We start from the raw sequence: 13,914 nt of genomic DNA on the forward strand, positions 1-13,914 counted from the left end.
TCTTGAAACTCCACACACTTTGCATATATTTTCATCTTTATTTTTAGCCCAATATAGCATGCAATCGTTAGGACATGCATGTATCTTCTCATAATCAAGGCCTAATTCTTTAATCATCCCCTTCGCAGCACTAAAAGAAGGAGGCAAATTTGAGTTGGGGAAGGCCTCTTTTATCAGCTCAAGTATTGCACTAAAGGCTGACTCGGTAAATCAACAAGTGCACTTCAACATGTAAAGTTTAACTACAAAACTTAAACGAGTAAAAGTTTTCGACCCCGGATACAAAGGTTGTTTGCCCTCCTCCACTAGCCTATAACAATTAATTGCATCTTTGTTCATCTGATTTTTACCACTAGTGTCAATGTCATTTTTATATGAATTACGGATCATCTCATCAAAATCATCCCCCAAACCAAACCCCCCTGATCACACTCCATATCATCATTAGTTTCACTGATTTTCTTGAACTTAGAAGTTGAAATCTCATATATCCAGTTGACAAACTCTGGATATGGCCCCTGACATATAAGATGATCTTGAACGACATCTCGTGAGTGCCAGAACCGATTAATACATTTCTTACAAGGGCACCTAAGTTCAGTTCCTACACCAAAATTTGCAAAACCATTCGACACAAAATCTTTCACCCCTCTTATATATTCTTCACTATACTTTGGAAGTAATGCCCAATTCATCACTGAATTTCTACACAGGTTCAAAGAGAAACAAACAAAAATTTAATAAACTCCTATAAAAATAACTAAACCCCTGTAAATTAACATTTCACTGTCATGTATAAATTTTGCACTCAAATATGGATGAATATATGTTTTAGGAACTACAAAAGCATGTGAACAGCAGTAAAGTAGCCTAAACAGGACACAAATTCTAATATTTGAAAAGTAATTAAACCAATTTCAACTTAAACAAAGCATATGAACATAAACCCAACTCTTACATATGAACCCACTTAAAAACAATAACACCAAATTAATCAAAAACCTAATTAAACCCCTAAATTAACATACACAGATTAACCCCTAAATTAACATACACACATTATTTAACCCATAAATTAAGAAGATAACCCAGAAGATACACACAAACTTAATTAACAGCAAATATACAAATTAAACACGATAAAATACATATACACATGCACTCAATCAAACAGAGTATAGGTTATTTGAGAAAAATGAGAGTATAGGGTAGTGTACCTTCTCTCCCGCCTTCTTTATATTCTCTTTCGCCTTCTTCTCGATGGATCGCCTTCTCCCTTCTCTCTCTTGCCTTCTCTTCGATGAGAGTATATGTTTGTGAGTTAGTGTTATACTGAGGTCTGAAGTAGTGTTTGGATGTATACTTTCTTTTTAGTGTATAGTTCTCTTTTGTGTGTATATTTCAATTAAACCGGCAAAATAATTTTCATTATCCCGCCACCGCTATTTTCATTGGCCCGCCAATTTTTGGCCCCAAAATTAAGATCTATTGCAACGCCAAATAATAACATTGCAATAGTTATACTCATTTCAAAATTATTAACAAAAACGGTAATCTATTGTAACGATTTTCTCGGCATTGCAATATATTGATTTTCTTATTTCAAAGGCAACGATTTTGAGATTATTTTTTTTGAGTGGTTGCAATAGCCAATCTATGGTGTAGTGTAATAAATGCCAAAATCATTGAAAATCAAATAAACTTTGACTATGTTTCCTTATTTTCATATAAGTTATAGCAAGCTAGATTCATGTATCTGAAAATTTAAAAGTCTAATATATAGAAACTTTCTTATCAAGAGTTCTAATTGTGGAGTGAAAAATACTCCATTAATCTGAAATTATAACAAAAAATCGATTTAAAATTGAATATAGTTAAAATAGAAAACACACAAATTATAAGAAAAAATATTGTAGTAATAAATGCTAAAATAAGTGGAAATCAAAATATATGTAACTACATTTCCTTACTTGTTATGAGTTATAGCATATGCCCATGTATCGAAAAATATAAAAAATTTAATATATAAAAACTTCACTATCAAGAGCTAAAATTGTTGTGTTAAAAAGTGTTCCACTGATTAGGAATAATAACAAAAGTCTTGATTTGGAAATTAAATGTATTTAATTTTGAATTCAGTATATATTATACAATAAAGGATTATAATAATAACGGACAAAATCAGTTAAATCAAATAAACTTTGATTATTTTTCCTTATTTACATATGGGACCCATGCATCCAAAAAATTTAAAAAATCAAATATATAAAAACTTTCTTATCAATAGCTAATATTATGGAGTGAAAAAAATACTCTATTAATTAGAAATTATGATAAAACGTCTTGATTTTAAAATTGAATATAATGAACATGGAAACGACAAAAATTAAATGAAAAAGCCTTTTAGTAATTAATGTCAAAATCAGTGTAAATCAAATAAAGTTTGACTTCCTTATTTGCATATGAGCTATAACAGTCTAGATCCATGTATCTGAATATATAAAAATCTAATATATAAAAACTATCTTGTCAAGAGTCAAAATTGTGGAGTGAAAAAAGACTCCTTTAATTTGAAATTATAACAAAAAATCTAGATTTGAAAATTGAATATAGTGAATATGGAAACCACTGCATATTATACAAAAAAAGATTGTAATAATAAATGCAGAAATCATTTAAAATCAATTATATTATGACTACTCTAATAAAATATATTATGTATTTTTTCTAAAATATATTATGTATTTTTTCTAAAATATATATAAAAGTCATGAAAATAGTAATGACTATATAATTAAAATTTCTCGGCGTCTCCGCCTATCTTAAATAAAATAACAAAAATTTATAATAACCTGTATGTAAATAATTTTATTGTTAAGTTATTTAAATTAAAATATGCTCATTTATCAAATTTTTATTTAAATAAAAATAAAACTTCCTTCTCAAAAGCTGAAATTATGGAGTGAGAAAGGACTCCATTAATTTGAAATTATAACAAAACTCTTGATTTGCTTATTGAATATAGTGTATACGGAAGACAATACATTTTATATAAAAATGGATTGTAATAATAAATGCCAAAATCATTGAAAATCAAATAAACTTTGACTATGTTTCCTTATCTATTATATATATAATACTGCAACATGGGTTTTGATGAGCCAATAAAATCAGTGTAAAATTACTTTTTTACCCATGTTTAAGCCAGCTGAAATGACCTTCTTACCCCAATTTTCATTCATCTAATCTCACTTTCCTGGGGAAGTTCTACCGGTCGTCAGCGCTCTTTACCCTGTGTGCTTCCGACACATCTATCAGGTGTACAATTCTATATGTATGTATGCTCTATATTATTCGCTCTCTGTCCACTCGCTTAAACCCTTCTACTAATCTAAATATCTAATATCTTTCTTGTATCGAGCACAAATAGCCTTGTCAAACATCGAGCTTATTTCACGAAAGAGGCACCGAGGCTACACCATCTGCATAAGCCAATCTATTGCCCAGATAGATTATCGGGTATACCAGGTATTTAGTGCCACAATTTATTTGATAAATTATCTAATCAATTCAACTTACGTGTTTTGTTATAAACAGATACACATACTACTGGTAGGTGTATCAGAAATTCATGTGAATCCGCAATTGTGTTATGGACAACTTCAAATTCCAAGCAATGTCATCAGTGTCGCTCAAATGCGAATAAGGGGTTTTCTCTGTTAAGATCTGTTGGGCCAAGCCCAGAGGAGCCCAGTGACAAAAGGCCCAATTCCCGGGAAAAGCCCAAGGTCTAGGGAAAAGCCCGCAAACTGAGATATAAATACAACGAGAACCCTCCATTGTGAGGGGTTGGCAAATTGAGAGAAAGAACCTGGGGAGATTAAGTCCCAACATTTGGCGCTAGAAGGAGCTCTCATTCAGCCAACAAAGAACAAAGTATGATAATCGAGCAAGAGAGAGGTGGCGGTAGCGGCGGAGACGACGGCGCTAGTGTTCCCGTCACCCGCATCTTCCATACCATCAAAAATTCAAGCAGGCCCCCGGCGTCTCGACAGCTATTTGTAAGCGACGCGTCGGACAGCTCCGGGGACAGGCCAGTTAGCTCGGATCCGACGGGGAGGAAAAAACCCCGCCGGCAGGAGCACCGCACCTTGGTGGAAACACCACAGGGTAAAAGAGTATTATCCAGTGATGCCCGCCTACACTTGGAGAAACTAAAGAGGAAGAGGCAAGTATTGGACACCGTGACGGAGGAGGTTAACGCCGACTTAATGGCAGAGGTAGAAGCCCTAGACAAACGGCGTCAACTCCTAGAATTGAAAGTGCAGCAAAAAGAGGAAATTATGCGGTTGCAGGAAAAACTAGGGGTGAGCGAGCATCAAGGCGTATCGACTCCGGAGTACCAAACCATGTCCAGGGGGCGAACGTCAACTCGCGACCCAACGTGGCGAGCGCCTGCTGATAGTGCCTATTCCGGGAGGAGTGAATCAACAGCCTCATTTACTTCAAAACAGTACCGGAAGAAGCATTCCAGTGTGGCGGAACATGGGGCTGAAACGTGTTGGAGCGAAGGAGGCAGTAAAGTGGTCATTCCCGAGCTCTCCAAGATTCAGGACGATCTGGCTGTGTGCAAGGACTATGTACGTAATCAGAATGGCGGGTTTGAGACCCTCAACGACAGCCCTCTAACGGAGGACATCGAGAATGCCCCAGTGGATCGCCATTTGAAATTCCCACCGATGGACCATTTCGATGGGACCACCGACCCAGCGGATTTCTTGAACACATTTGATGGAAGGATGAGCCTACACGGTCATACAGACCCCACAAGGTGCCGATTTTTCTGCACATGTTTGAAAGGCAATGCACTTAGTTGGTTCCAGAACCTACCGCCACGGTCCATCACCTCATGGGCAATGCTAAAGGTCAATTTTCGGACACGATTCTCCAGCAACAAACGAGGAGGTAAAATAACAGCGTCGTTAATGACGGTACGCCAACGCTCATCCGAATCACTGCGAGACTTTTTAGCAAGGTTCCGCACCGAAATGGCAGACATACCCAATCTCATTGATGAATTGGCAGTTAACTACTTAGCCGCAGGAGTGGATAAGCGCCGCCATGGCCCATTGCTGGAGGAGTTCTTCGAAAAGAACCCTCGAACCCTGCAGGCGGCTATGCAGATATTCGAGCGGAGGCTGACTCTCCAGGAGGCTGTGGGGAGTATACAAGCAATATCACCCCCAGCTCGACGGTCCGACAGGTCATCGGGTCGTTACCAGGAAAGGTTATCACCAAGGAACTCCTGGTGGGAATCAAGACGGGCGGATAACAGAGCACTGGGCCGAGACGACAAGACTGAGTCTGGCCAGGCATGAACTCCAAGGCGCGATCGCCACAACGCTTCTCCGGCGAAGCAAAGATCCGGGCGACAGTGGCCTCCAAGGCCGCCCAGAGAGGAGAAAGAATTCACCAAGCTGACCACAGATATAAATTCCATACTGGCAATTCTAAAAACGGATCCAAATTATCGACCCCCGAGGCCGATGAACCCTAACAGGGCCCCGAGTACCCGCTATTGTGAGTATCATGAGGATACGGGGCACACTATAGACAGATGCTTCCAGCTAAAAAATCTCATAGAGGATAAGGTCAAGAGTGGTGAGCTAGCGCACTTTGCCGTCAAAGAAGAACAATACCGAGCACACACTCCGTCTCGAGATCGAGTAATAGACGTAATTTCAGGAGGCTTTCAACCTTCCCTCCAGGCTACTCCTCGGGCACAAGGATCCCAAAATGAGGTATTTCGCATTGACTCCAAAAGGCCAAAAAAGAACCCTTATCCAGTAATCTTCTTCTCTGATAACGACTATGCTCCAAACTCGACAGAGTTTCATCAGGATGCTTTAGTCATTACAACCAAAATCGGGGTCAACACTGTAAAAAAGATATTAGTGGATGACGGAAGCTCCACAGACATCCTTTACCAGGGAGCCCTATCTAGGATGGACATTGGAGAAAGGAAAGTTTGTGATAAGGACTTAACAGCACTTTATGGATTCACGGGCAATGAGGTCAGGATTGTGGGCACAATCGACCTCCCGGTTTTGTTCGGATATGCACCACAACAAAGATGGCTGGTTGTGAAATTTCACGTAGTCTATTCAGTGTCATGCTACAACGCCATTCTGGGGTGTACAACTCTATCAGCTCTTCGGGCCATCACCTCCATTACTCACTTAAAAATGAAATTCCCAACTGAGTTTGGAGTAGGAGAAATGCGTGGCGACCAAGCGGTATCACGCCAGTGTTACGGTGATAGCATCATTCCTAAGAGGAAAGGAAGCAAATCGGTTAATTGGGTCAAAACAGAGCTTGAGAGCCCCATCCCCGAAGGACCACTAGAGTCTATTGACCAGGAAAGGAAGATGCTATGTGAACCGATTGAGGAGATCGAAGAGGTCTCCGTCCATGCTAACGACCCGACTAAAGTGGTTAAAATTGGCAAAAATATAGCTCCAACTATCAAGGCCGAACTCATCACCTTACTCTAGGAGTACAAGGACATATTTGCATGGACAGCCACCGACATGCCGGGCATCCCGGAAGAAATAGCACTCCACCGCCTAAACATCAGATCCAATGTCAAGCCAGTACGGCAAAAAAAGAGAATTTTTTCACCAGAAAAGCAGTAGGCCATTGAGACAGAAGTTAATAAACTTCTGGAAGCTGGCTTCATCAAAGAGGTACAGTTTCCCAAATGGATAGCAAACGCCGTGTTGGTAAAAAAGAGTAACAGTAAGTGGCGCATGTGTGTGGACTATTCGGACTTAAACAGGGCATGCCCCAAAGATTTTTATCCCTTGCCGAATATTGACCAACTAATAGACTCCACCGTGGGAAGCGAGCTAATATCCTTCATGGATGCATTCTCCGGCTATAATCAAATCAAATTGGCCAAAGAAGACCAAACTAGCACCGCCTTCATAACTCATCGTGGAGTTTTTGCATACCTTGTAGTATCGTTTGGCTTACTAAACGCCGGTGCTACATTCCAACGAACAATGGACAAAATTTTTGCTCCCCAAATTGGTAGAAACATGAGCATTTATGTAGACGACATGATAGTAAAATCGCCTAAAAGCTCCGATCATCTCACAGATTTGAAAGAAACTTTCGATAGGATAAGAGCTCATTCCGTCCGGCTCAACCCAGCAAAATGCTCATTCGGTCTATCAGGCGGTAAGTTCCTCGGCTATTTGCTGACGCAACAAGGCATCGAAGCAGATCCTTTACAAGTCAAGGCCATTCAGAACATGTCATTCCCTAAGTCTTTAAAAGAGCTGCAAACTCTGACAGGGTGCATCGCGGCTCTTAGACGGTTCATCCCTCAGTCCTCCAAGCGAACCCTTCCGCTCCATGAGTCCATTAAACAGGCCCTAAAATCGAACACCTTCGTATGGAGCCCGGAGTGCGAAGAGGCTTTCACTGAGATCAAGCAGTTCTTAGCCTCACCACCCATAATGGCTAAAGCGGATCCTTGTGAGCCTTTGAAAATCTACTTATCAGCAACTGATCTGACTACCGCCGCTGTTCTAGTAAAGGAGGAAAACGACGAACAAAAAGCCGTTTATTATGTGAGTCACATGTTAAAAGAGGCAGAAGTGCGATACTCCAATGTAGAAAAGATGGTACTATCCCTGGTCATGGCCAGTAGAAAGTTGAGACACTACTTCCAAGGTCGGCTAATTTCTGTAATGTCAAATCAGCCACTTCGAAGGATACTCCATCGACCCGACATGTCAGGACGCTTAGCGGCCTGGACCATCGAGTTAAGCCAGTTCAACTTAGAGTTTGTGCCAAGACACTCAGTCAAATCTCAAGCTCTTTCAGACTTCGTGGCAGAATGCACTTTTTCCACCGACCTCGGTATCATCAAAGAGCCCTCTCCCACGGACAAGTCTTGGACACTCTTTACGGATGGATCATCCACCACGTCCGCCGGAGGGGCAGGCATCATCTTAACAAGCCCGGAAGGGTTCAAGGTCCAACAGGCCGTCATTTTCGGCTTTTCGGTCACCAACAACGAGGCCGAATATGAAGCTTTAATCGCGGGGCTAAAACTCGCCTCGCATCTTGAGGTCAAGGTAATAGAGATTTTCTCAGATTCTCAACTGGTCGTGAAACAGATAAACGGGGAATTCAAGATCCTCAACGAGCGTATGGTCTCCTATGCAAGCATCTGCTCCCAACTACTCAGCCAATTCGCATCATGGTCTCTAAGCTGTATCGACCGCTCAGCAAACCATTGGGCTGACGCCTTGTCAAAGCTCGCCACCTCTTCGGCAACCCCCACGACCGAGCCCGTATATATAAGAGAGCTCTCACAACCATCCACAAACATTAAGGAGGTATGCATCATCGAAGAAGTCTCAGACTGGAGAACTCCTATCATCCAGTTCATTCAAGATACGGTGGAAGAAGTTGATAAGAACGAATTAAAAAAATTGGCAAGCAAAGCAAAGGATTACTGCATCCTAGAAGGAAAGTTGTACAGAAGAGCCCTAACAGAGCCGCTGTTGCGTTGCATAGGGATGGAAGAAGCCCAAACGGCAATGAACGAGGTACACTCTGGGATATGCGGAGAGCACTTAGCAGGGAAAAACATGGCCCTAAAAATTCTGCGACACGGAGTTTATTGGCCAACAATTAGGAAGGATTGCGAAGAATTCACCAAACGCTGCCATCCGTGCTAGCTCTATGGCCCCATGAATCACATATCATCAGTACCATTCACCCCTTCGGTCTCCCCATGCCCCTTTTTTATGTGGGGAATTGACATTGTGGGTCCTTTGCCCAAGGCAGCCGGGCAGAAACAGTTCCTCGTTGTCGCGGTGGACTATCACACCAAATGGGTAGAGGCAAAAGCACTCGCCCGCATAAGAGAAACAGAAATGATACAATTCTTCATGGAGTTTATCGTTTTTCGATTCGGGGTTCCAAGGATTGTGGTAACGGATAACGGAACCCAGTTCACGGGTAAAGACTTTGAGACAACATTAACACAACTAGAAATCAAACACATCAAGTCATCAGTTGCATATCCACAGGCAAACGGTCCAGTTGAGATAACAAACAAAATCATCCTGCAAGGGTTAAAAAAGCGTCTCTTAGATGCCAAGACAGATTGGGTGGATGAGCTTCCCAACGTCCTATGGGGCTACCGAACTACACCTTGCAGCACGACCGGCGAAACACCCTTTCGCATGGTTTATGGCACTGAAGCAGTCTTGCCCTTAGAAATAAGCATGGGTTCCGCCAGGGTTCAACACTTCTCCCCACAAACATCCGAAGAGGGTTTGAAGGCAAACATCGATCTAATCGAGGAAACGAGGAGCAAGGCACAGTTCAAAGTGGCCCAGTATCAGCAAAAAACAGCCAGTTACTTCAACTCCAAAGTAAAGATGCGCGAGTTTCAAGTCAACTCATTGGTCCTTAGGGAAGCAGCGGCCTCAATGCCCGCAAAGGCCTCAAAAATGCCGGCTCCATGGGAGGGCCCATACAAGGTAATTCAAGTGGTCAGGCCAGGAACCTATCGCCTCGCTAACATGGACGGTACTCCGGTTCCCAGTACTTGGAACGCCGTTCATCTCAAGAAATTTTATCAGTAGGGCATCTAGGCGGGATCTCTGAAGGACCCCGCACAACCGATGAGGCCAAGTGGCATATTAGCACCACCCTTTTTTTATCCTGAATGTTAAGACATATTACCTAAGGCAAAAGCCAAGTTATATATTCCCTAAGGCGCAGGCCAATCTGCTATATCAAATGTCAAAATGATAGATATTTAGTTAAAATGCACTTTGTTTTATGCTTGCCTATGGCCAAGTGGATCAAAACGAAAGGTCGGGCGAGATGAGTCGGCCTCATATTTATGCACATGATCAAATTGTAAGAACACTGGTTAAAAGCATAACAATCTTTGTTCAAGGCAACACTGGTTAAAAACATACATCATGTATTACACATTTACATCCTACACATTTAGCATTCAACAACATATGATGTACGATATCAATAACGGAATAATTGAATCAGTCGATTCACAGCCGAAGAAGCATACAAGTATATACATGAGGAGGAGATATACATCTGGCTTTTCAGATCTAATGTAATTTGTTAAATCTAACTATTTAATGACAAGAGTGTGAAATGTGTACATGGGCACTAAAATTGCCACTCGAGAAATCTCGTTCGTAGTAGCCCCGAAACATGAGCAAACAATTATAAAAAAAAACACACAAGAAACAAAGGTACTTCCTATTTTCTCGCAAACAGAAAAGTAAATTATAAGGGGACCTGCCAATCCGCAGGCATTCAAGACAAAAACAAACCAATTCGCCACAGCCTACTCGTAAAATCATAGCTTAAGCCGATTTTATCTGCGCAAAAGCCTTCTCTTAATCCCCCCACAAGTAGTCATGATCAAAGCACCCAATCACAATAAACTTAAGCTAAGCATGCAATAATAAGAAACGCTCCACATCATCTAAACAATAAACCAGGGAAATAAAGGAAAGGCAGGCTTGGACGGCAAGGATAGATAACATAATCCGCTGCACAGAGCATAAAGAGCACAATCCAAATGTTAAGAAAGAGAGCAAGAGTAATGATGCAAGTAGCAAGATTCAACGAAGTACCAAAAGGAATTACAAAAGGCCTGTAGGGCATCCCCCAGGCGAAGCTTATCCCACCACGGCTCCATCACCGGCATGGTTGGACGATTGCGCACCATCAGCCTCCATAGCAGTCTCCTCACAGTACTTTTGAAAGGTGTGATTATCCATATTATAACCAGCCACCACAGCCCGCTCCCAGCAGAGAGTATAACCATTCTCGAGAGACTTAAAGGCCTCCTCAGCACTCTTCGCAGAAGCAGCAGCGGCGGAAGCAAGCTCGCCTTCCAGCTTGGCTTTTTCAGCAGCAAAGGACGCCAAAAGCTCGGCCTTCTCCTGGATCAACTTACCCTTAGAATCATTAAGATCCTTTTCAATCTTCTGATAGGCAACCACCAGAGCATTCAAAGCAGCCTTGTCAGTCATCAAACCTTTCTTCTCAGCTCTTAACGCCTCAATCACCTTCAGGGCATCACAGGCCTTCGCCTCAGCATCTCTACGTGAATCCTTCAGACCGGCCACCTCGGCTCGTAGCCCCGCCAGCTCAACATCACCGCCACGAGGGCGAGGAACCAACATCAACTTCTCAAAGTCTCCCACAAACTGCAAAAAAAGGGGGGGAAACAAAAGCACTTAGGTACATGATATCACAATCCAAAAATGGGGAAAGGAGAAAGAGGACAAGAACAAAACAAAATATATACATATAGAGCTACCTGATCAAAGCTTCTTCGGGCATTCTTCATAGCAACATCCAACTTAGGAGGCTCGGCGTCACACAAGACCACCTCGACTTCTTTCTGCTTAGAAGAACGAACATCAGACCGCTCACAAGGAGGTGGCAACACATCCCTAGGCCGCTTAATACGCACACGAGGAGTCACGTCCTCATCTCGACGCAACCGCTTCCTCTCCTTAAGGGATAAGTCACCACTACCAGTGTCAGTGTCACCCATCTTTTCAATAGGTGACGAAGGAGTCAGATCAACCAAACGTCTCCCAGTGGAGGCCTTCGAGGTCTCTTCCGGCCCGTGCTCATCAGGGCCTCGCCCCACCATCGAAGAATCTCCACGCTTCACCATAAGAGCCTTCAAACTGCTACTTATCATATCAGGATGAGTACGAGTGACAGCCTTCAAGGGATCGCCAGACACTGTCAAACATCAAAACAAAAACACACAATTCAGATCAGAGAGTACAGGAGAAAAATACAAGATCAAAAATACAAAGTTCTTACTACGGCGCTTAGCCAAAAAACCGCCCTTAGCGAAATCCTCAGAGGTAAATTTCTCCTCACTCCCATGAAAGAGCTTCAGAGAAGCATCAGGAAGAGAGGGAAGGTGATTGATGGCTTTCAGCCAGGCCTTGGACACATTATTCCAGGGTTTCACTAGCTCCAAACCAGGACCCTCAAAGTACAACCATTTGGTGTGATAACCACTATTGGAAGTGCGCACATCCACAAGTCGAGCTCGTTTACCCTTCTTGTCAAGATACAGTTGACCCCCAGAATTCTTAACACGGAAAACTAAAAAAGAGCAAGTCAGTAGAGGGTTCCTCCTTCATCTCATGGGCACGAGCCGCCACACCAACAATCTGGGCCACCGCGTTAGGCGTCAACTGGGCTATGCCACAACCCAACGCCTCAAGGACGACACTAAACAGAGGATGCATAGGAAGGCGAAAGCCCAGCTCAAAAAACAGCAGGGGAATGGCCTGCCAGCCTTCCTGAGGCGGGTCCCACATGCAGTCTCTGAGTTGGGGAAAATGATACTTAAAACCCATTTTAAAATCACACGACTTCCCTGATAAAAACTTCTCCATATCTGAAGACCGTGGATCTAGAATACTATTACAGTTAAAGAAAGATTTCGAGCGGAATAGCTCGCGATCCTCACTAGAAATACCCCTAATCAAAGACACCGAGTCATTACCCAGGAAACCCTCATCATCGACAAGAACCAAGGAAGGGTCAGTACTATCCAAACATTCAAAATCTTCCTCTAAAGAGGCAAGGCTGTGCGACGAAGAGTGTGGAATGGAGACAGGAGCCAGTGGGGTCAAATCTCCAAAAAGATCATCTTCAAGTTGGGGAGAAAGAGGGACAACACGGGAGCCAGAGGCTCGAGTGGTGATTTTTCGAGACGACGACATGGCAACAAAAAAAAAGAAACAAGAAAGGAAGAAAGGAAAGAAAGTACCTTGAAAAGAAAGCACGGGTGGTAGCTGGAACGACAGAAGAAAGAAAGCTCCTTGGCAAGTGAAAACTGTCAAAATTTATATAAGAGTAAACGAAATCAGCCCGGGGAGTGGAGAAGTCTTGGAAACCGTAGCGGGGGACAATCGAGACACTCCACGCATGTTCCCCGGGAAAGTGGAGGAAAGGTAAGCTAAAGGGACGGACTAAGTCCCGTCAAACGCCAGTCGTACTACGGATAAAGCAGACAAAACGGGCGCAAATAAAAAAAAAACAACAGACAGAACAAACAAAAAACCAGCCCAAAAACTTGTTCGCACAAAATCACGCAAGCGTACGTGGTCACAAGTAGTATAGAATCAAATTCAGTTCGTTCCCATAGAGATTGGTGTATTCAGAAATATGCACTTATGCACCAATGTATGATTATTATTCAATGCTTAGACAAATAACAATTTGGTTGGTTTTAACTAAATTAACTAATTAAGTCTAATTATAACTAAGTGATTGACTGGATTACTTATGAGAATAAAATATGGGATTCTAACTTCATCATATACTTCATTCAGAATTATGCCTTATCGATATGTGATGGTTGATAACTAATCAGATAACACGATACTGATACACGCTAACTGTCGTTATATGTGCACCATACTGCTACACATCCACAATTAAGATAGAAGGTAAACAGACACCAATTATGCTTAGACCCTATATGTCTATAGAATTTGAAAACATAATGGTTGAAGAACAAGTTATCTATCAAGATTACATAGGGCGATGCAAGATGGTTAAAATCACACCACTAATCATGTATATCGAATACATAATCCTATGTTTGTATGGCAAGTTCTAAATCAATATATCCACTGTCGCTTCAATAAAGATTAACCCATAACATAGATGTTAGCTACGCATCCAAGAAGAATAAGCACAACCAATACGAAGAAATCAAACATTCATCACACAAATAATTAAGGCAAATCAACTAATGAAATCCATATATAAATCCGCTAGAATCCCACGATAATGATCAGT

At 41.9% G+C, this 13,914-nt stretch overlaps 1 protein-coding gene across 1 annotated transcript; it reads left to right on the top strand.

Annotated features, from left to right (window-relative positions):
- Positions 1 to 5,546: 5,546 nt before the first annotated feature.
- Positions 5,547 to 6,554, top strand: LOC108203330 (uncharacterized). The gene has a single exon (XM_017372163.1). The coding sequence runs from the start codon at positions 5,547 to 5,549 to the stop codon at positions 6,552 to 6,554; it is 1,008 nt and encodes a 335-aa protein (XP_017227652.1).
- Positions 6,555 to 13,914: the final 7,360 nt, after the last annotated feature.

This window comes from Daucus carota, chromosome 4 (genome assembly GCF_001625215.2).
Source record: "Daucus carota subsp. sativus chromosome 4, DH1 v3.0, whole genome shotgun sequence".
NCBI lineage: Eukaryota > Viridiplantae > Streptophyta > Magnoliopsida > Apiales > Apiaceae > Daucus > Daucus carota.